The sequence below is a fragment of the Anomaloglossus baeobatrachus genome, chromosome 3 (genome assembly GCF_048569485.1).
Source record: "Anomaloglossus baeobatrachus isolate aAnoBae1 chromosome 3, aAnoBae1.hap1, whole genome shotgun sequence".
NCBI lineage: Eukaryota > Metazoa > Chordata > Amphibia > Anura > Aromobatidae > Anomaloglossus > Anomaloglossus baeobatrachus.
In genome coordinates this window covers 296358840-296383614 of record NC_134355.1, presented here as the reverse complement: position 1 = coordinate 296383614, position 24775 = coordinate 296358840, and the positions used below count along the sequence as shown (strand labels likewise).

At 49.4% G+C, this 24775-nt stretch overlaps 1 protein-coding gene across 1 annotated transcript in view; it reads left to right on the top strand.

The window, feature by feature from the left end:
* The first annotated feature begins 256 nt into the window (after positions 1-256).
* The window catches only part of LOC142295208 (uncharacterized), a 135918-nt gene continuing 111399 nt past the window's right edge, over positions 257-24775 (top strand). Inside the window, exons 1-3 of the mRNA XM_075338288.1 lie at positions 257-555; positions 12712-12809; positions 13114-13192. Coding sequence (XP_075194403.1) covers positions 12721-12809; positions 13114-13192 — 168 coding nt within the window. The 5' untranslated portion in view covers positions 257-555; positions 12712-12720. The remainder of the gene's footprint in view (positions 556-12711; positions 12810-13113; positions 13193-24775) is intronic.

Genomic DNA, 24775 nt, shown 5'->3' with positions numbered 1-24775 from the left:
CAGCCACCAGGGGGCGCTCACTGAGCATATTCATACTGTGCACATATAGGTCTAAAAGTGCCAGTGCCTGCCTGCAGCCACCAGGGGGCGCTCACTGAGCATATTCTTACCATGCACATAGAGGTCTAAAAGTGCCAGTGCCTGCCTGCAGCCACCAGGGGGCGCTCACTAGGCATATTTTTACCATGCAGATATAAGTCTAAAAGGATCAGTTCCTGCCTGCAGCCACCAGGGGGCGCTCACTGAGCATATTCATTCCGCGCACATAAAAGTCTACGCGAACAAAATTCATGCCTTATAAAGCGACAAACCGCCGTATTGAGGGTCGCATCTGCGGCCAGAATCATAGAAGTGTGTGCTCTGTGTACTGGCTAACTGTGTAGGAAGGGAAGTCAGGGCCTGGAATAACTGCAAGGACGAATTCTGCCGCTACTGTCCGCCTCCATCACACCGGAAGTAGCTGTATCCACGGCAACCGGCGCCGCGTCCTCTCTCATACTGGAAGCGTGAGTGACTGTACAGAGAGGAAAGGAGCCACACGCCCGCCGTGAACCGGTACGGTACAGGTCTGAGAATAGAGGGGGCACTGTGCTAATGCCGTTATGTCATACCTCACACTGCTCTCCCGTAAGAAATGTGCCAGCGATGCCCGGCAGCCTCACCCGAGCTACAATGTACTGTCGTCCTCCTGTCCTCCACTAGAGGGCAGTGCGACACAACAGACGCTACTACTTCCTGCACACACATCCGCCTCTGTGTGTATATAAATGTGGTACTTTATATATTTATGTTTATTTATCTATGTATGTATATGTGTGTGTGTATATATATATATATATATATATGTGTGTGCGTGTGTATATGTATATACATATATATATTTTTTTATTTATATATATATATATATATATATATATATACATACACACACATACAGTGGCGTAACTAGAGTTGATGGGCCCCGGTGCAAAGTTTGGACCTGGGCCCCCCCCCTCCACATACACAGACACTTGGGGTACGGGACAGTGACACTGACACTTGGGGTACAGGATAATGATGCTGACGCTTGGCTCTTACCCTCAGCACCCAGGCTTCCCATGATTTGAAATCCCTCTATCAGCACCCAGCTCTCCTATGTTTTGGCTTTCCTATGTTTTGATATCCATCGTGTCCTCGGCACCCAGCTTCCCCATGCTCTGCTATACATCTTTCCCTCAGCACCCAGCTTTCTCAAATCAGAGCATGGGAAAGCCGGGTGCTGAGAGAAGATGTATAGCAGAGCATGGGGAAGCTGGGTGCTGAGAGAAGATGTATAGCAGAGCATGGGGAAGCTGGGTGCTGAGGGAAACAGCCTTTTTCCCTCAGCACAGAACGTACCCATCCCCTGCTTGTATCTTTGTCCCCCTCGTATACAGTTCTCCAAATACTATAATGGCCCCCACATAGCCTTCCGTATAATATAAAGGGTCCCACATAACCCTTCAAATATTAGAATGCAGCTACATAGTCCTCCATGTATTATAATGCATTTCCCATAGTTCTCCATGTATTATAATTCACCACACAGTCCTCCATGTATTATAATTCACCCCACAGTCTTCCATATATTATAATTCACCCCATAGTCCTCCATGTATAAAGTAGCCCTCATAGCCCTCTAATTATTATAATGAATTTCCCATAGGTCTCCTTGTATTATAATTCACTCCATAGTTCTACATATATTAGAATGCACCCCATAGTACTTCATATATTATACTGCACCACATAGTTCTCCATGTTTTATAATGCACCCTCATAGTCCATGTATAAGGTAGCCTTCATAGTCCTCCATATTTTATAATGTAACCCCCATAGTCCTATATGTATTATAATGCAGCCCCTTAAAACCTTCATATTGTGTTATGCAGCCCCATACTCCTCCATGTATAATGCACCCATATAGTCCATGTATAAGATATCCATCATGTTGTATAATGCATTACTAATCCATAAATTGTAAATTGTCAAAAATAAGAAAATATATATTTTATTTATAATAACCCCCCCCCAATACCAGCCCTCATTCACCAACATATTTAAAAAGAAATAACAATCCTTTAAGTTCTCTTGTAGTCCACAGGGAGGTTCCACAATGTTCCTCCAAAGCGAACCTGAAGGACATAAAATGGGAAACTTATTAAAGAAAAAAGACAAGAAACACCCTCCTTCACCAATTTATTACCCATCAAAACCCTAATCCGGTCTGCCATAATGCATATTCCCTATAAGCTGGGACAGCAGCCACTAACGGCTCCCAAGCTGTGCTGTGTAAGAACCACGGCAGTGAACTGCGATGACCTCATGAGGGCACCCCATGTCACAGCATGTGTATCACACAGTAGCGTGCGACCCACCGCGGGCAGTGACGTCATGAGTTCATTCTAGTTTATTGCCGCAGTTTTCACACAAAGTGTCGCCAGAGCAAGCGGCTGTGCGGTGAACTCATGGCGTCACCGGTCGTCACAGCCACCAACACTTGCGCTAGTTGTGTGAGAACTGAGGCAATGAACTGCTGTGTACTCATGACGTCACCGCCCGTCACTGCCCACGGCAGGTTGCACAATATTGTGTGACCTACATTCTGTGACCTGCAGTGCCCTCATAAGGTCATCAAAGTTCATTGCTCTGGCTCTCACTCAGCACTGCGTGAGAGTTGTCAGTGGCTGCTTTCCCAGCCTATAAGGAATGTTCTGTTCTTCATAGGCTGGGACAGTGACATTGACTTTAATTAGTATGCGGGTCAACATGTCTCCAGTTTGTGTGAAAACAGCCACCACACATCCTGAATAAAAGGTATGAAGGAAGCCTAAATAAAATACAGTAATTGTTTTTCACCCCCTTCCCCGCCCACCCCTCTGCCGACGTCATTGATTGGAACTGGTGTTAAAGAGATAATGAATATTCACTCCCTTCCCGTCTGACCCCTCTGTGGCAGGTGTCAGTGATTCACTCAGAGTGTCATCGCCGGATTGCAATGCAATAATCGCATTGGCCGGCGGCTCTTCTAACCCGAGCGTGTCAGTGTGTATTTCTATGCATCTGTCACACTCAAGTGAGAAGAGCCACCGGCCAGTGCGATCAATGTGCTGCGATCCTGCCATGACAGTCTGAGTGAATAACTGACACCCGGCACAGAGGAGTGACAAGGGCAGGCAGTGAATATTCATTATTTCATTAACACCAGTTCCTATCATCAGAGGGGTGGGTGAGATTATGGGGGGGAAGAAGTGTGAATATTCATTATTTCATTAACACAAGTAAAAACAATAAAAAGTGTTAAAAAAAGTTTTTAAAAATATGAAAAAATCTAAAAAAAAAAACCACACAGGTTTAAATCACCCCCCTTTTTGCCCCCATTGAAAAGAAAACAATTAAAAAAGTAAAAATTAAACATATTTGGTTTTGTCTCGTCAAGAAATGCCAGATCTATCAAACTATAAAATAAATGAATATGCCAGAATTACATTTTTTTGGTCAACGCAAGATTGCAATAAAATGCAATAACTAACAATCAAAACATTGCATCTATGCAAAAATTGTATAATTAAACACCAGCTAAAGATGCAAAAAAATAAGCCATCACTGAACACCAGATCCTAAAAAATAAAAAAGTTACAGGGCTCGGAAAATGGCAACAAAAGATTTTTTTTTTCACACTTAAGAGTGCTTTACACGCTGCGACATCGCTAACGATATATCGTTGGGATCACAGTGTTTGTGTCGTTAGCGATATCGCAGCGTGTGACAGCTAGGAGCAACGATCAACGATCGCAAAAACGTGAAAAATCGTTGATCGTTGACACGTCGCTCCTTTTCATACTATCGTTGGTGGTGCATGCCGCTGGTTGTTCGTCGTTCCTGCGGCATCACACATCGCTATGTGTGACACCGCAGGAACGACGAACATCTCCTTACCTGCGTCCACCATCAACGAGGAAAGAAGAAGGTGGGCGGGATATTCCGCCCGCTCATCTCCGCCCCTCCGCTTCTATTGGACGGGTGCCGTGTGATTTCGCTGTGACGCCGCACGAACCGCTCCTTTAGAAAGGAGGCGGTTCGCCGGCCACAGTGACGTAGCAGGAAAGGTAAGTCCGTGTGATGGGTGTAAGCGATGTTGTGCGCCACGGGCAGCAATTTGCCCGTGACGCACAACCGACGGGGGCGGGTACGCTCGCTAGCGATATCAATAGCGATATCGCAGCGTGTAAAGTGCCCTTTAGATAAAAGTAAAACTCTACATTTTTGATATCAACAAACTCGTACTGACCTGGAAAATCATATGGACACATCAGTTTTACCATATAGTGAACAAGTTAAAAAAAAAACTTGTGGAATTGCACTTTCTTTGTCGCTCCATTGGGAGACCCAGACAATTGGGTGTATAGGCTATGCCTCCGGAGGCCGCACAAAGTATTACACTAAAAGTGTAAAGCCCCTCCCCTTCTGCCTATACACCCCCCGTGCTCCCACGGGCTCCTCAGTTTTTTGCTTTGTGCGAAGGAGGCAGACATGCACGCATAAGCTTCACAGCTTAGTCAGCAGCAGCTGCTGACTATGTCGGATGGAAGAAAAGAGGGCCCTTAACAGGGCCCCCAGCATGCTCCCTTCTCACCCCACTCTTGTCGGCGGTGTTGTTAAGGTTGAGGTATCCATTGCGGGTACGGAGGCTGGAGCCCACATGCTGTTTTCCTTCCCCATCCCCCTTAGGGCTCTGGGTGAAGTGGGATCCTAATCGGTCTCAAGGCACTGAGACCGTGCTCCATCCACAGCTCCTGAGGACTCTGCTGGATAGGAGCCGAGTATCGTTCAGGGACATGGCCCTGCTACTTTGAGGTACTCTGTGTCCCCGTGGGGACCGCGCACAGCAACACTCCAGCATTGCTGGGTGTGCTAGTGCACCGGGGACCGCGGCGCTGACCGCGTTTGTGCCATTACACACTGCAGCGTCGCTGAGTGTGTTAGTGTATGGGGACTACCGCGCTGACCGCCGCTACCATTGTTATTACTGTGGCGCGGCTGGGACTGTTAGTGCGCCGGGGACTTCCGCGCCGACCGCGCTTATACGGCGGCCGCGCTTATAACTCGAGTCCCCGGCTTTTGCGGCCTAGTCTCTTTTTCTGCCCGCCCCCAGGCCTGCCAGTCAGGGGAAGGGCGGGACGCTGTGCAGGACGGCAGCACTGAGGGCTGGAGCATGCTTTGCATACTCCACTCCCCTCACTGTGCACAGTGGGGCACCAGTTCCCGCACTTTCTGGGTCACGCCCACGGCTCCCTCCTCTCCTCAGGACGCCGGCAGCCATTCCTGTCAGCTACTCTGACGCTGCAGAGGGGGGACAAGCTCTGGGAGACCCAGGCAGGGATTCTGGTGGCCACACAACCGCTTTAAGCGGCTGGTAAGCAGCACCTGAGGTGCTGGCCCCACTTGTGCAGAAGTGTAATTATAGGTTATATGTTTATAGGCTATTCTTTACACTGTATGGTGCACGGTTTAGTTCTGGCTATATACCCTATTGTGTTGCTCAGGGGAGACAACAGCATGGCGCCCACAAGAAGCAGGGGTGCCAAAACACAGGCTTACTATGCTGCCTGCGCCGCATTTACGACCTCGCTACCGGCAGGTTCCACTGACCCTCATTGTGTGCACTGCTCGGCCCCTGTGGCACTTACTCAGCCGGAGCCTCTGCTAAGGGGGGCCCAGGGGGAACCACCTGCTAACACTGTCCAGGTGACAGGGACGGAGTTTACAGTTTTTACTGAAAGACTTTCTGAGACTATGGCTAAGATTCTAGAAGCTTTGCAGTCCAGACCGGTATCTCAGACCATGGGCACTGTGGAATCATTGCCCCCTGGTTCCCCTCAGTTGGGACAACAATGTTCCCCCGGGGTGTCTCATAGATCCCGGGGTGAGGTCTCTGACACGGACCGCAGCCCCAGACCGCCTAAGCGAGCTCGCTGGGAAATCCCCTCGACCTCATCACATTGTTCAGGGTCTCAGAGGGAGGACTCTCTGTATGATGACCCGGAGGTAGCTGATCAGGATTCTGATCCTGAGGCCGCTCTCAACCTTGATACTCCTGATGGTGACGCCATAGTGAATGATCTTATCGCGTCCATAAATCAAATGTTGGATATTTCTCCCTCGGCTCCTCCAGTGGAGGAGTCAGCCTCTCAGCAGGAGAAATTCCGTTTCAGGTTCCCCAAGCGTACAACGAGTATGTTTCTGGACCACTCCGACTTCAGAGAAGCAGTCCAGAAACACCGAGTTTGTCCAGATAAGCGTTTTTCCAAGCGCCTTAAGGATACACGTTATCCCTTCCCCCCTGACGTGGTCAAGGGCTGGACTCAGTGTCCCAAGGTGGATCCTCCAATCTCCAGACTGGCGGCTAGATCCATAGTTGCAGTTGAAGATGGGGCTTCGCTCAAGGATGCCACTGACAGACAGATGGAGCTCTGGTTGAAATCCATCTATGAAGCTATCGGCGCGTCTTTTGCTCCTGCATTCGCAGCCGTATGGGCACTCCAAGCTATTTCAGCGGGTCAGGCGCAAATTGACGCACTCACACGTACGTCTGCGCCGCAAGTGGCGTCCATAACCTCTCTAACGTCGGCATTTGCGTCCTACGCTATTAATGCTGTCCTGGACTCTGCGAGCCGTACGGCGGTTGCAGCCGACAATTCGGTGGCAATACGCAGGGCCTTGTGGCTACGGGAATGGAAGGCAGATTCGGCTTCCAAAAAGTGCTTAACCGGTTTGCCAATTTCTGGCGACCGTTTGTTTGGTGAGAGGCTGGATGAAATCATCAAACAATCCAAGGGAAAGGAAACATCCTTACCCCAGGCCAAGCCAAAATTACCCCAACAGAGGAGGGGACAGTCGAGGTTTCGGTCCTTTCGGGGTGCGGGCAGGTCCCAATTCTCCTCGTCCAAAAGGCCTCAGAAGGATCAGAGGAACTCCGATCCATGGCGGTCTAAGTCACGCCCTAAAAAGACCGCCGGAGGTGCCGCTACCAAGGCGGCTTCCTCATGACTTACGGCCTCCTCACATCGCATCCTCGGTCGGTGGCAGGCTCTCCCGCTTTTCCGACACCTGGCTGCCACAGGTAAAAGACCGTTGGGTGAGAGACATTCTGTCTCACGGTTACAGGATAGAGTTCAACTCTCGTCCTCCGACTCGATTTTTCAGAACATCTCCGCCTCCCGAGCGAGCCGATGCTCTTCTGCAGGCGCTGGGCACTCTGAAGGCAGAAGGAGTGGTGGTCCCTGTTCCTCTTCAGCAACAGGGTCACGGTTTTTACTCCAACTTGTTTGTGGTTCCAAAGAAGGACGGGTCTTTCCCTCCTGTCCTGGACCTAAAACTGCTCAACAAACACGTAAAGACCAGGCGGTTCCGGATGGAATCCCTCCGCTCCGTCATCGCCTCAATGTCCCAAGGAGATTTCCTTGCAACGATCGATATCAAAGATGCTTATCTCCACATACCGATTGCTCCAGAGCATCAGCGCTTCCTGCGCTTTGCCATAGGAGACGAACACCTTCAGTTCGTGGCACTGCCGTTCGGCCTGGCGACAGCCCCACGGGTTTTCACCAAGGTCATGGCTGCAGTAGTTGCGGTCCTCCACTCTCAGGGTCACTCGGTGATCCCTTACTTAGACGACCTGCTGGTCAAGGCTCCCTCTCAAGAGGCATGCCAGCACAGCCTCACCGCTACTCTGGAGACTCTCCAGAGTTTCGGGTGGATCATCAATTTTCCAAAGTCAAATCTGACACCGGCCCAATCGCTGACATATCTTGGCATGGAGTTTCATACCCTCTCAGCGATAGTGAAGCTTCCGCTGAACAAGCAGCGTTCACTACAGACGGGGGTGCAATCTCTCCTTCAAGGTCAGTCACACCCCTTGAGGCGCCTCATGCACTTCCTGGGGAAGATGGTGGCAGCAATGGAGGCAGTTCCTTTCGCGCAGTTTCACCTGCGTCCTCTTCAATGGGACATCCTACGCAAATGGGACAGGAAGCCGACGTCCCTCGACAGGAACGTCTCCCTCTCTCAGGCAACCAAAGCTTCCCTTCGGTGGTGGCTTCTTCCCACTTCATTATCGAAGGGGAAATCCTTCCTACCCCCATCCTGGGCGGTGGTCACGACGGACGCGAGTCTGTCAGGGTGGGGAGCAGTCTTTCTCCACCACAGGGCTCAGGGTACGTGGACCCAGCAAGAGTCCTCACTTCAGATCAATGTTCTGGAGATCAGGGCAGTGTACCTTGCCCTGAAAGCGTTCCAGCAGTGGCTGGAAGGCAAGCAGATCCGAATTCAGTCGGACAACTCCACAGCGGTGGCTTACATCAACCACCAAGGAGGAACACGCAGTCGGCGAGCCTTCCAGGAAGTCCGGCGGATTTTGATGTGGGTGGAAGCCACGGCCTCCACCATCTCCGCAGTTCATATCCCAGGCGTGGAAAACTGGGAAGCAGATTTTCTCAGTCGCCAGGGCATGGACGCAGGGGAATGGTCCCTTCACCCGGACGTGTTTCAGGAGATCTGTCGCCGCTGGGGGATGCCGGACGTCGACCTAATGGCGTCCCGGCACAACAACAAGGTCACGGCATTCATGGCACGTTCTCACGATCACAGAGCTCTGGCGGCAGACGCCTTAGTTCAAGATTGGTCGCAGTTTCAACTCCCTTATGTGTTTCCTCCGCTGGCACTGTTGCCCAGAGTGTTACGCAAGATCAGGGCCGACTGCCGCCGCGCCATCCTCGTCGCTCCAGACTGGCCGAGGAGGTCGTGGTACCCGGATCTGTGGCATCTCACGGTCGGCCAACCGTGGGCACTACCAGACCGACCAGACTTGCTGTCTCAAGGGCCGTTTTTCCATCTGAATTCTGCGGCCCTCAACCTGACTGTGTGGCCATTGAGTCCTGGATCTTAGCGTCTTCAGGATTATCCCAGGAGGTCATTGCCACTATGAGACAGGCTAGGAAACCAACGTCCGCCAAGATCTACCACAGGACGTGGAAAATATTCCTGTCGTGGTGCTCTGCTCGGGGTTTTTCTCCCTGGCCATTTGCCTTGCCCACTTTCCTGTCCTTTCTTCAGTCCGGATTGGAAAAGGGTTTGTCACTCGGCTCCCTTAAGGGACAAGTCTCTGCGCTCTCTGTGTTTTTTCAGAAGCGCCTGGCCAGACTTCCACAGGTACGCACGTTCCTGCAGGGGGTTTGTCACATCGTTCCTCCTTACAAACGTCCGTTGGAACCCTGGGATCTGAACAGGGTGCTGATGGTTCTTCAGAAACCACCGTTCGAGCCAATGAGGGATATTTCTCTCGCACGCCTTTCGCAGAAAGTGGTTTTCCTAGTAGCAGTCACTTCACTTCGGAGAGTGTCTGAGCTGGCAGCTCTGTCATGCAAAGCCCCCTTCCTGGTGTTTCACCAGGACAAGGTGGTTCTGCGTCCGGTTCCGGAATTTCTCCCTAAGGTGGTATCCCCCTTTCATCTCAATCAGGATATCTCCTTACCCTCTTTTTGTCCTCATCCAGTTCACCAATATGAAAAGGATTTGCACTTGTTAGATCTGGTGAGAGCACTCAGACTCTACATTTCTCGTACGGCGCCCCTGCGCCGCTCGGATGCACTCTTTGTCCTTGTCGCTGGCCAGCGTAAAGGGTCACAGGCTTCCAAATCAACCCTGGCTCGTTGGATCAAGGAACCAATTCTCGAAGCTTACCGTTCTGCTGGGCTTCCGGTTCCCTCAGGGCTGAAGGCCCATTCTACCAGAGCCGTGGGTGCGTCCTGGGCTTTGAGGCACCAGGCTACGGCTCAGCAGGTGTGTCAGGCGGCTACCTGGTCGAGCCTGCACACTTTCACGAAACACTATCAGGTGCATACCTATGCTTCGACAGATGCCAGCCTAGATAGGCGAGTCCTTCAGGCGGCGGTTGCCCACCTGTAGGACGGAGCCGTTACGGCTCTATTATGAGGTATTATTTACCCACCCAGGGACTGCTTTTGGACGTCCCAATTGTCTGGGTCTCCCAATGGAGCGACAAAGAAGAAGGGAATTTTGTTTACTTACCGTAAATTCCTTTTCTTCTAGCTCCAATTGGGAGACCCAGCACCCGCCCCTGTTTTATTGTGTACACATGTTGTTCATGTTGAATGGTTTCAGTTCTCCGATATTCCTTCGGATTGAATTTACTTTAAACCAGTTTATAATTTTTTTCCTCCTTCTTGCTTTTGCACCAAAACTGAGGAGCCCGTGGGAGCACGGGGGGTGTATAGGCAGAAGGGGAGGGGCTTTACACTTTTAGTGTAATACTTTGTGCGGCCTCCGGAGGTATAGCCTATACACTCAATTGTCTGGGTCTCCCAATTGGAGCTAGAAGAAAAGGAATTTACGGTAAGTAAACAAAATTCCCTTCTTTTTTGCAATTTCACCGCACTTGGAATTATTTTCCCATTTTCAATACAATATGGGGCAGAATGAAGGATGTCAGTCAAAAGTACAACTCATCCTGCAAAAAACAAGCTCTCATATGGCTCTATTGAAAAATAAAAAAGTTATGGCTTGGAAGAAGGGGAGCAAAAAAACTAAAACGAAAATAGCTGGCTGGTGAAGGAGTTCAATACCAATTTTAATTGAACCCTGAAGTTTATTGGGTGATTCATGGATCAAACTGTTGTGAATTTTGCCATTAAAGGAAACTTGTCAGGTGCAGTATGCACCCAGAACCACAAACAGTTCTGAGTACAGATCGCTAATCCCTGCCTAACCGTCCCTGTATACACTAGAATAGATAAAGAGAACTTTAGAAAAAGTATCTAAAAAAAATCCTTTATAAGATGCTCATGTGCACAGTGACTAGCCGCAAGGGCGTTATATCCCCCGACTAGTCCGCACTCTTAGCATGTTAGCACACCCACAGGGGCATGCTAACATGCTATTCAATGCCCATTGCCTAGCATCATCACTGGTGAAGCGTGTACCTGTGTCTGTTGTTGCTTCAGAACGCCGGGCTCAGTGACAGTGCACATGACCGGAGGTCCCGGCACTTCCTATCATGCGCACTAGACCACTCTGAAGTCGGGACGCATAAACCCAGCTTAATAGTGCGCTAGACCGGAAGTGCTGGTACTTTTGATCAGGCGCACTGACCCTAAACCCGACGTTCTGAGGCGATGACAATGGAAACCGGTACATGTGTCACCGATGATGACGCTGGGCAATGGGCATTGAATAGCAGCATGCACCTGTGGGTGTGCTAGCATGCTAAGAGGGCGGACTAGTTAGAGGGGGAAAAGGCCCTTGCGACTAGTCCCAATCATTAGCATATTGTAAAGGATCTTTATAAATACTTTTTCTAAAGATCACTTTATGTATATTACTAGATACAGGGACAGTTAGGCAGGGTTTAAAAATATGCACCCAGAACTGCTCGTGGTTTTGGGTGCATATCGCACCGGACAGATTCACTTTAAGCTCCTTGTTATAGAATAGCAAGTTGTGCAAAAAGAACACAGCGAAAATCCACTGCTCCTAGAATCCAGATCATGGACACTGACACTGTGTTCTCCCAAGAGGAATGGCGCTACGTCTAGAACTCGGCGTCTCCTCATCGTGTGCACGGACCCTAAGTTCACCTGAAAAGATTAGAGGGCATTTTAGGACCATGCTGTAATTTCACCTGAAAGGAAACCAAATATTGTGAGTAGTAATGTATATATTTATACACAAATACAGTGTTTCCACCCCTATCCTGTCCACTGCCATTAACTTGAGAATGGCGGCAGCTATAGGCATAGAAGTGGTGTCTAGGTATAGTAAAGTAGCCATGCGCTAAGCAATGAAACCACCTATAGCGCCACCTGGTGGAAAACGGAGTTAGCATTTTTATCTCGAAAACGGAACGAGATAGAGAAAAAGTGAATTACAAAGTTGTAGGGCATCATCAATTCAATACGAATGACACCTTGCATACAGAAATGTTATGATTTAGAACGTGTAAAACTCACATGGCTGCAAATGTGAAGCGATACCTCATGGAGACCTTCCTACAAGTCATTGGGTATGGTGGCTGTGTGGAGTGGCTTCCACGCTCACCTGACCTCACCCCATTGAACTTCTTTCTGTGAGGTCACATCAAACAGCAAGTGTATGCGACCCCTCCACCAACATTGCAGGACCTACGACGACGTATCACAGATACTTGTGCAAACGTGTCACCTACCATATTGCAGAACGTGCAGCAAGATACAGTATGCTGTCCAGAGTCCAGATGTGCATTGCAGCTGACGGTGGCCACTTTGGCCTCAAAGTTAAATGAGCGCCATATGCGTGACCAGCATTCAATGTTTTGGGGGGTCATGGGTTTCATATCTTAGCATTTCTGTATACAAGGTGTCGATTCATATTGAATTGATCATGCCCTACAATTTTTTAATTCAGTTTTTCTCTATCTCGTTCCGTTTTCTAGATAAAATGCTAACTCCGTTGTTTTCCACCAGGTGGCGCTATAGGTGGTTTCATTGCATAGCGCATGGCTACTTTACTATACCTAGACACCACTTCTATGCCTATAGCTGCCGCCATTCTCAAGTTAATGGCGGTGGACAGGATATGGGTGGACACACTGTATATCTACCTATTTAAGTACTTATTGAGGCTTTTTTCTTGTTCTAGATAGAAAATATGGAGTCTACAAAATTTGAAGTGGAAGGAGAATATATTAGAAACCTGCAACAACAGATATACTTCCTTGAACTCGAGGCTAACTTCCTATATCCTTACCAGTGGGGAACAGTGGGACCAGTGCATACAGTACAATAGCTCACCTGGATGACATTGTTTTATAATAACTAGAATGGTGATATAGTAAATGACATAAGGCAATATTTAATCTATCACAATTCACTTTTAGACACTCACACATTGGAGATTGGATTTATTAGTTTATTTTACACTTGCTTTCGCCACAGTAAAAATAATATCTAGAATAAAATCTAACAATTGCCCGCTGGTTTTATCAGACAGCACATCTTATTCCTATGATCACTACATAGATCCTTAATTCCACATCCCCACTCGTGAGCAGACTAAAAAGGCTACAGACCTTCAGCCCCAGCTCACAGTAGAAGCGGATCATCTATACAGGAAGCTTCTGGTAAGAGAACTATTAGTCCCCAATATTACCAAATGCTAATTAGTGAATCTATAATGCCATCATGGGGTGTTAACCTGTGGTGCATGTACCCCAGGGAATGTACGCCATATCCTAGCGGATATTTGCATTGTCCTCACGCTACAGAATAGCGTATGATGATGTTTATTGTTTTCATTGTGCCACATATCTGCACGCCATCCTCTTTGTAGTGGGGGTGCAGAGTACTGCAGTGCTGGCCCATTGAAAGTAAACACTGCGGTAGCCTATATCATCACTATCGAAAGTACACCTCTCGAAGAATTTATCTAGAGGTGTAGTGAGCATTTTTCACTCTCTCGCGATTCACACAATTGCGTAACGGGCTGAGTAAATGAAAATTTCACTTTTTTTCCAATAAAATGTTGCTTTGGCCTCAAGTTTTTAGTTTTCAAGAGGTGTAATAGGAGAAATTTGGTACAAAAACGGCACAATTTGTTACGCAAGTTGCCTGCGTTCGTCAATACTCCATATGTGGTCAGTACTAGTTTTGAAGCACAGTGCAAAGCTCAGGAGGGAAGGAGCATCAAGCTAAAACATCAGACTCCCCATATGTGACCACACTTTACAAACTACAACCCTCAATGAATTAATCTGGGGGTGCAGCGAGCATATTGACACTACATATGCCAATGTTATACCATTGAGTGGTGAAAATAAACAATAACTTTTTTTTACCACTAAACTGTGTTAACCCCCATGTTTTTAATTTTTTTTAATAGCTAATAGGAAAAAAACATACAGTTTGTTGTGCAGTTTTTCATGAGTGTGCCAATATCCTACACGTACAGTGGGGAAAAAGTATTTAGTCAGCCAATAATTGTGCAAGTTCTACGACTTATAAAGATGAGGTCGGCCTGTAATTGACATCATAGGTAGACCACAACTATGAGAGACAAATGAGAAAACAAATCCAGAAAATCACCTTGTCTGATCTGGCAAGCTTTTTTTGCAAATTATGGTGGAAACTAAGTATTTAGTCAGCTAAAAACATGCAATATTTCTGGCCGAGTTAAGCAAACAGTAGCAGGCCGGTATTCTCAGGCTGGGGAGGGCGAGGGCCATGGTTACGGCCCCGCCTCTCGCATCCAAGAATATTAGCCCGCTGCTGCCTCGAAAATGTTGCATCCATTAGATGCCACAGTCCCGGCGTGTCACCGGCTCTTCCCGATTGCCGTGATGCCATGGCAGTCAGGGTAATAAGGAGTTAATAGCAACCCATAGCTGCCACTAAGTCCAAGATTAGTAACGGCAGCGTCTATGACACGCCATCACTAATCTGTAAGTAAAGTAAATAAACACACACCTAAAAATCCTTTATTTGTAATAAACCACCAAAAAGCCCCTCTGTCACCATTTTATTAACACCCCCAAATATCCAGGTCCGGCGTAATCCACACTGATGTAGTGATGTCTGTGAGCAAATGCTCAATGCAGCCTCATTCCGTGAACGATGCTTCAGGCGTAACTCCAGGTAATTTCTCACGGTCGGTGATGTCAACACATTACCGCTCGCGAGAACTTCAGTGCTGCCGTAAAGCGACGTCACTGACCAGCAGTGACCCTGCGAGAACTCAGATGCAAGCTCCCGCAGGGTCACTGCTCCATCACACATACTATTGGGATGGGGGGACACATACTATACATCACAAATAAAAGCTGTAATATCATCTATCTATCTATCTATCCATCGGATGCAGAGAGGGATGGATGGATGGAAAGATGGATGGATGGAGAGAGGGATGGATGGAGAGAGGGATGGATGGAGAGATGGATAGATGGATGGATAGAGAGCGGGATGGATGGATGGATGGATGGATGGATGGATGGATGGAGAGAGTGATGGATGCATGGATAGATGGAGAGAGGGATGGATGGATGGAGAGAGGAGAAGGATGGATGGAGAGAGGGATGGATGGATGGATGGAGAGAGGGATGGATGGATGAATGGAGAGAGGGATGGATAGAGAGAGGGATGGAGAGAGGGATGGAAAGATGGATGGAGAGAGGAATGGGTGGATGGATGGAGAGAGGGATGGATGAATGGATGGATGGAGAGAGACATGAATGGAGAGAGGGATGGATGGATGGATGCATGGATGGATGAAGAGAGGGATGGAAGGATGGAGGCATGGGGAGAGAGAGGGATGGAAGGATGGAGGGATGGAGAGAAAGATGGATGGATGGAGAGAGATGGATGGAGAGACGGATTGATGGAGAGAGGGTTGGATGGATGGAGAGAGGGATGGATGGAGAAATGTTTTGGATGATGGATGGATGCATGGAAAGAGGGATGGATGGATTGAGAAATGGATGCATGGATGGAGAGAGGGATGGATGGATGGAGAGAGGGATGGATGGAGAGAGGGATGGAGAGAGAGATGAATGGATGAAGAGAGGGATGGATGGAGAGAGGGATGGATAAATAAAAAGAGGGATGGATGGATAAAGGGATGGATGGATGGATGGAGAGAGAGGAATTGATGGATGGATGGAGAGAGGGATGGATGGATGGAGAGAGGGATGGTTGGATACAGAGAGAGGGATGGATGGAGAGAGGGTTGGTTGGATGGAGAGAGGGTTGGTTGGATGGAGAGAGGGATGGATGATGGATGGATGGATAGATGGAGAGAGGAATGGATGGATGGGTGGATTGATGGAGAAATGAATGGATGGTTGGAGAGAGGGATATATGGATGGAGAGAGGGATGGAGAAAGAGATGAATGGATGGAGAGAGGGATGGAGAAAGGGATGAATGGATGTAGAGAGGGATGGATGGAGAGATAGGTGGATGGATGTTGAGAGGGATGGATGGATGGATGGAGAGAGGGATTGATGCATGGATGGATGGATGAAGAGGATGGATGCATGGATGGATGGACAGGGGGATGGAGAGAGGGATGGATGATGAATGGGGAGAGGGATGGATGGAGAAATGGATGTATGGATGGAGAGAGGGATGGATGGAGAGAGGGAATGATGGATGGAGAGAGGGATGGATGGATGGAGAGAGGCATTGGTGGATGGAGAGAGGGATGGAGAGAGGGATGGATGGATGGAGAGAGGGATGGATGGATGCATGGAGAGAGGGATGGATAGATGCTTGGAGAGAGGGATGGATGGAGAGAGGGATGGATGGATGTATGGAGAGAGGGATGGATGCATGGAGAGAGGGATAGAGAGAGGGATGGATGGATGGAGAGAGGGATGGATGGAGAGAGGAATGGATGGATAGAGAGAGGGATGGATGGATGGATGGAGAGAAGGATGGATGGATGGAGAGAGGGTTGGATGGAGAGAGGGATGGATGATGGATGGATAGAGAGATGGATGGATGGATGGAGAAATGAATGCATGGTTGGAGAGAGGGATGGATGGAGAGAGGGATGGATGGAGAGAGGGATGGATGGATGGATAGAGAGAAAAATGGATAAATGGATGGATGGAAGGATGGATGAAGAGAGGGATGGATGGATGGATGGGTGAAGAGAGGGATGGATGGATGGATGGATGGATGGAAGGATAAAGAGAGGGATGGATGCATGGAAGGATGGAGAGAGGGATGGATGGATGGAATGGAGAAGAGGAATGGATAGATAGAGATGGATGGATCGAGAGAGGGATGATGGAGAGAGGGATGGATGGATAGAGAGAGGGTTGGATGTAGAGAGGGATGGATGGAGAAGAAATGGATGGATGGACGGATGGAGAGAGGGATGGATGGAGTGAGGGATGGATGGAGACAGGGATGGATGCATGGATGGATGGAGAGAGGGATGGATGGATGGATAGAGAGATGGATGGATGAATGGATGGATGGAGAGAGGGATGGATGGATGGAGAGAGGGTTGGCTGGAGAGAGGGATGGAGAGAGACATGGATGGATGGAGAGAGACATGGATGCATGGATAGATGGAGGGAGGGATGGATGGAGAGAGGGATGGATGGATGGATGGAGAGAGGGATGGAAGGATGGATGGAGAGAGGGATGGTTGCATGGATGGATGGATGGAGAGAGCGATGGAGAGAGAAATGGATGGAGAGAGGGATGGATGGAGAGAGGGATGCATGGATGGATGGAAGGATGGAGGGATGGAGAGAGAGGGATGGATGGAGAGAGGGATGGAAGGATGGAGGGATGGAGAGAAAGATGGATAGATGGAGAGAGGGATGGATGGAGAGATGGTTGGATGATGGATGGATGGAAAGAGGGATGGATGGATGGACTGAGAAATGGATGGATGTAGAGAGGGATGGAGAGAGATGAATGGATTGAGAGAGGGATGGATGGAGAGAGGGATGCATGGATGGATGGATGGAAGGATGGAGGGATGGAGAGAGAGGGATGGATGGAGAGAGGGATGGAAGGATGGAATGATGGAGAGAAAGATGGATAGATGGAGAGAGGGATGGATGGAGAGATGGTTGGATGATGGATGGATGGAAAGAGGGATGGATGGATGGACTGAGAAATGGATGGATGTAGAGAGGGATGGAGAGAGATGAATGGATTGAGAGAGGGATGGATGGAGAGAGGGATGGATAACTAGAGAGAGACATGGGTGGAGAAAGGGATGGATAGATGGATGGAGAGAGAGGGATGGATGGATAGATGGATGGATGGAGAGAGGGATAGATGGATAGAGAGAGGAATGGATGGAGAGAGGGATGGATGGATGGATGGAGAGAGGGATGGATGGATGGAGAGAGGGATGGAGAGAGGGATGGAGAGAGGGATGGATGGAGAGAGGGATGGATGGATGGAGAGAGGAATGGATGGATACAGAGAGGGATGGATGGAGAGAGGGATGGATGGAGAGAGGGTTGGATGGAGAGAGGGATGGAGAGAGGGATGAATGGATGGAGAGAGGGATGGAGAAAGAGATGAGTGGATGGAGAGAAGGATGGAGAGAGGGATGGATGGATGTTGAGAGGGATGGATGGAGAGATGGAGAGAAGGATGGAGAGAAGGATTGATGCATGGATGGATGGATAGATGGATGAAGAGAGGGATGGATGGATGGATGGATGAAGAGAGGGATGGATGCATGGATGGATGGAGAGAGGGATGGAGAGAGGAATGGATGGATAGAGAGAGAGATTGATGGATGGAGAGAGTGATGGATGGATGGAGAGAGAGATGGATGAATGGAGATCGATAGAGAGAGGGAAGGATGCATGGATGGTTGGAAAGAGGGATGGATGGATGGATGGAGAGAGGGATGGATGGAGAGTGTGATGGATAGAGGAATGGATGGATGGATGGAGAGACGGATGAAGAGAGGGATGGATTGAGAGAGGGATGGATGCATGGAGAGAGGGATTAATGGATGGATGGATGGAGAGAGGGATAGGTGCATGTATGGATGGAGAGAGGGATGTATGGATGGAGAGAGGGATGGATGGATGGAGAGAGGGATGGATGGATGGAGAGATGGATGGATGGATGGATGGATGGAGAGAGAGTTAGATGGTTTGATGGATGGAGAGAGGGATGGATGGTTGGTTGGATGGAGAGAGGGATGGATAGATGGATGGAGAGAGGGATGGATGGATGAATGGAGAGAGGGATGGAGAGAGCAATGGATGGATTGTGAGAGATGGATAGAGGGATGGATGGAGAGAGAGAGGGATGGATGGAGAGAGGGATGGATGGATGGAGATCGATTGAGAGAGGGATGGATGGATGGATGGAGAGAGGTATGGATGGATAGAGAGATGAATGGATGGCGAGAGGGATGGATGGAGAGAGGGATGGATGGATGGAGAGAGTGATGGATAGAGGGATGGATGGATGTAGAGACGGATGAAGAGAGGGAAGGATCGGGAGAGGGATGTATGCATGGAGAGAGGGATGGATAGATGCATGGATGGATGGAGAGAGGGATGCATGGATGGATGGATGGAGGGTTTGAGAGATTGAGGGATGGATGGAGAGAGGGATGGATGTTTGGAGAGAGGGATGGATGGAGAGAGGGATGGAAGGATGGAGGGATGGAGAGAAAGATGCATGGATGGAGAGAGGGATGGATGGATGGATGGAGAGAGGGTTGGATGGATGGAGAGAGGGATGTATGGAGAGAGGGTTGGATGATGGATGGATGGATGGAAAGAGGCATGGATGGATGGATTGAGAAATGGATGGATGGATGGAGAGAGGGATGGAGAGAGATGAATGGATCGAGAGAGGGATGGATGGAGAGAGGGATGGATAAATAGAGAGAGATATGGGTGGAGAAAGGGATGAATGGATGGATGGAGAGAGAGGGGATGGATGGATGGTGTGAGGTAGCAGCGTTGTTTGGGCAAAAACGTGAGGCAGTGAGGCAGCAGCGTGTTCACACCAACAGTCTATTTATTGTTGCAGCATAAATAGATCCAATTTCCCCCAGTCAAAGTCTCTTCCGGATCACAGCCGGTGCATATAGACAAATTCTTTGCATCAAAAAGTCTTGTTACCTTAGGACCCCGTTAACCGCAGGGATCTTTGTAAGGTTCTCCTAGGCTCACACTCTTGGCCTGTGTTCACTCCACACAGAGCCAGCCCAGCTCACACAGCATGTGTTAGCTTCACCAAGCCTGGCTCTCAACTGAGACACACCCTGCTGTGCTCTGCATGATTTAAACGAAAATGCCGGACATGAGGATTGCTACAAAACCTGGACTGGGAGGAGGGATCTGTCTCCCTGTTACCCTTTGTGCTATACTCCCAGTAATAGCTATAGCAAACTCAGAGGGTTTCCAGACACATTCTGGGGGACACATAGCGGTCTTCAAATATTACCCCTGTCACTGCCTCACATATCCCCCCCCTCAGTTCAAACGGGCGGGGTTGAACTTTTGCCAACATACAGGGACCTCTGGACAGAGCATCCGCATTGCCCTGCAACCGACCAGCCCGGTGTTCCACAGAAAAGTGAAAGTTCTGCAAGGAGAGAAACCACCTGGTGACTCTAGCATTTCTCTCCTTAGCATTCCTCATCCAGACCAAAGGGAGTGGTCTGTCACCAGGCGAAAGTGTCGCCCCCAGCAGGTAGTAGCGTAGGGATTCCAGAGCCCATTTTATGGCCAGGCACTCCTTCTCCACTATGCTATAGTTCTTCTCTGCCGGGGGTGAGTTTTCTACTCAAATAGGTGACCGGGTGCTCTTCTCCATCTACCTCCTGGGACAGAACTGCACCCAGACCCACCTCAGAGGCATCTGCCCTGTACTATGAACTCCTTTTGAAAGTCAGGGTTGACAAGGACAGGCTGACCACATAGGACTACCTTTAGCACCTGAAAGGCTTCCTCTGCTTGTGTATTCCAGTGGACCATGACCGACTTCTTCCCTTTTTAAAAGATCGGACAAAGGCGCCGACCTTCCAGCAAAAATTGGGGTATGAATCGTCGGTAATACCCCATTATACCCAGAAAGGCTCTTACCTGTTTTGTGGTAAGGGGACGAGGCCAGTTTTGAATGGCTTCGATTTTGTTTACTTGTGGCTTGATAACCCCTTGGCCTATCACATACCCCAAGTAACGGGCTTCTTTGAGACCCATAGCACATTTGCTTGGATTCGCCGTCAGACCAGCAGCTCTGAGCGAATCCACTACCGCTTGTACCTGAGATAAGTGGGTGCTCCAGTCACTGCTATAGATGATGATGTCATCCAAATATGCGGAGGCATATGGTTGATGGGGTTCTAACACTATGTCCATTAATCTCTGAAACGTGGCCGGAGCCCCATGTAAACCAAATGGCAAGACGACATAGTGATAGAGCCCCCCTGGCGTGACAAAAGCGGTCTTTTCTTTTTCCGCCTCTGTCAGCGGCACCTGCCAGTACCCTTTAGTGAGATCGAGAGTCGTGAAGTACTGGGCCCGTCCCAGTCTCTCTATCAGCTCGTCGACCCTGGGCATGGGATACATATCAAATTTCGAAACCTCATTTAACTTTCGGAAGTCATTACAGAATCTTAAACAACCGTCTGGTTTCGGGATCAGCACAATGGGACTGGCCCATTCGCTCGTGGATTTTTCAATAACCCCTAGTTGGAGCATCTTTTTTACCTCCTCCGCAATGGCTTGCCTACGAGCCTCTGGTACCCGGTATGGCCTCAGGCGTACCCTTACTTGAGGCTCGGTGACAATATCATGGTGGATTACGGTTGTTCGGCCTGGTAGGCTTGAGAACACATCCGTATTCCGCTGCACTAACCTCCGAGACTCCCGTCTCTGCTGTTTTGAGAGAGAATCCCCTATCCTCACTCCCAATTCATCATCAGGGGACTCCTTCTTTGTTGTTGTCAAGGCACCTGAAAAGGTTAGGTCCAACGTTACGTCAGTCACCATACATTCCCTGTCTTTCCACGCCTTCAGCAGGTTTACATGGTAGATTTGCTCTGGTTTTCTTCTACCTGGCTGATACACCTTATAGTTTACTTCCCCCACTTTCTCCTGGATCTCATAGGGACCTTGCCATTTGGCTAAGAACTTACTTTCTGCAGTAGGTATTAGGACTAAGACACGATCTCCCGGTTTAAAAGACCTGATGGAGGCCTTTCTATTATACTGAGTACTTTGGGCTGCCTGAGCATCCAGCAAAATGCTCTTTAACAATGGGCATTATTGCCGTGATACGATCCTGCATACCCATAACGTATTCCACTGTGCTTTTGTGAGGGGTGGGCTCCTGTTCCCAAGTTTCCTTAACTATATCCAGCAGTCCCCGCGGATGTCTGCCATACAGTAACTCAAATGGCGATAACTCGGTGGAAGATTGTGGGACCTCGCGGATAGCGAACATTAAATAGGGCAATAACATGTCCCAATCTTTCCCCTCTTTGGAGACCACCTTTTTCAACATAGCCTTCAGAGTTTTATTAAAACGTTCCACTAGACCATCAGTCTGGGGATGGTACACTGACATGCGTAGCTGCTTGATCGGAGGAGTTTGCACAGTTCCTTTGTAATTTTAGACATAAAGGGAGTGCCCTGATCGGTCAGGATTTCTTTGGGTAACCCCACGCGACAGAACATAGCAAACAACTCCCGAGCAATAAGCCTCGCCGAGGTGTGACGTAGTGGAATGGCCTCCGGATAACGTGTCGCGTAATCCATCACTACCAGGATGTGCTGGTGACCACGGGCTGATTTTACAATGGGTCCGATCAGATCCATAGCAATCCGCTCAAAAGGCACCTCTATAATGGGTAAAGGTATCAGAGGACTACGGAAACGGTGCGTTGGTGCGGTCAACTGACAAACTGGGCAGGACTCACAGAACCTCTTAATTTCTGCGCCGACCCCTGGCCAGTAAAACCGCTGAAACATGCGTTCCCGCATTTTCTCTTCACCTAGGTGCCCACTCATTAGGTGGTTATGAGCCAATTCCAAGGTCTGACGGCGGTACGGCTGAGGGACCACCAACTGTTCCACTATTTCCCCCCGGATTGTATCAACCCGATAATGCAACTCTCGCTTTAGAGCCATGTAGGGAGTTTCCAGCCTGGCACCAGGCCGCTGGGGTACCCCATCAATTACCTGTACATTTCCACGTCCAGGAGCCAATGTGGGGTCCCGGAGCTGTGCTGTTCCGAAATTATCTGGAGACACGTTCAACTCCGGGATTGCCTCGGGTGGCTCAACCTCTCCTGTCATTACCTCTAGGGGAAAACTGGCAGGGTTACACTCTGTCCCTAGACTGGTGACCCCTACGGCAGGTATCCCTGAGTCGGGATCGTCCGGCTCAGGGCCTGGCTCAATCATACACCTCGGAGGGCTAGGTCGCCTCCCACATAATGTCCAGAACAGGGGCTAGTCTCTTCCCAAAATAACAGCATATGGAAGTCTTTTCATCACCCCCACTTCATGTTGAACCTCTCCACACGAGGTAGCAATGGTGACCCTTTCCATAGGGTATTCACGTAGGTCTCCATGAATACAAAGTACCCCTACTTTATGTCCCGTAGGGTTTTCCCCGGAGACCAAGGAGGCATGTACGAGAGTCACTACACTTCCTGAGTCCAACAAAGCCTCTGCTGTATAGCCATTAACACGTACTTTGCAGAGATGGGGCTCCTCCCCCATAGTAACAGTGCTTGCGGTACAAACAGTATGGGCATACATTGATACCCGGCGAGCGTACCGGCAGTCCATGGGTTCTGATGTGAGTGGGCACTGTGCCATCACATGCCCGAGCTGATGGCACCGCCAGCACATAACAGCAGAGGTGTCCCTGTTTCGGGTGTCTGACTTTGGGGAACCGGGACTCCGGCTGACCTTAGTCTGGGGTTTACTCTCTGCCAGGGCTGAAGACGGGGCAGCACCCGAGGAGGGACGGGAGTCTTTTACCAACTGTGAAGGGGGCGTATCCCTACGGAGTGCCCGCCGTGAAGCAGAGTCCCGGACCAACTCCTGGGTAGCTGTGTAGCGTTCCACCAAATTCACTAGCTGGTCTAGGGTACCGGGGTCCCCCTGTCCCACCCACCATTGAATGGGGGCTGGCAAAGTCCGCACAAACCGTTCAATCACCACCCGCTCAATCATCTGTCCGGGGTTCAAGGTCTCCGGCTGCAGCCATTTTTTTACAAGGTCCAGTAAGACATGGGCCTGTGAGCGTGCAGGTTTTCCCTCCTCAAAGGACCACTGGTTCACTCGTTGGGCCCGGAGATAAGTGTTAACCCCCATTCGTGCAAGGATCTCACCTTTCAGTATGCCATAGTCCTTGGCATCCTCCGTGCTGAGATCCAGGTAGGCTTTTTGGGGTTCACCTACCAAGAACGGGGCCACGACATCAGACCAACGGTCGGTAGACAATTTCTCTCGCTCAGCGGTCCTCTCAAACACGGAGAGAAAGGCTTCTGGGTCGTCCTCTGCACTCATCTTCGTAAGTGCCGCCCTTACTCTGTCCTGGGCCGCAGGAAGGACTGGATGACCTGGAGTTACCGCTGGGAGCGCTTCTCGCAGAGCAGAAAGCTGTTTAGTCAACAAGCTGTTTGTCTCCTGTTGCTGAGCTAACGCCCGCTGGTGCTGAGCATTAGCCTGTTGCTGTTGTGCACTGGTTTGTGCAAAAACCTGCTGTAGTTGAGCAGTAGACTGGGCCAGCTGCTTTACAAGATCCTCCATAGTGGCTGCTGAGGTAAACTGTAACTTTGCAGGCTTGATCATAAGCATGTGAAAACTGGGTTGTTGCCCCTAGCAACCAGGCTGCAACGCCTGTAGGCTTCGTGGACCCGCCGATCCACCGCAAACAGTCAGTAAAAAAAAAAAAATTTTTTTTTCCGGGTAAGTACCTCTTAGGCCATTGCCCTTAGCAACCACGCTGCCATGCCCGCATTCTCCACCATAATGTGAGGTAGCAGCGTTGTTTGGGCAAAAACGTGAGGCAGTGAGGCAGCAGCGTGTTCACACCAACAGTCTATTTATTGTTGCAGCATAAATAAATCCAATTTCCCACAGTCAAAGTCTCTTCCGGATCACAGCCGGTGCATATAGACAAATTCTTTGCATCAAAAAGTCTTGTTACCTTAGGACCCCGTTAACCGCAGGGATCTGTGTAAGGT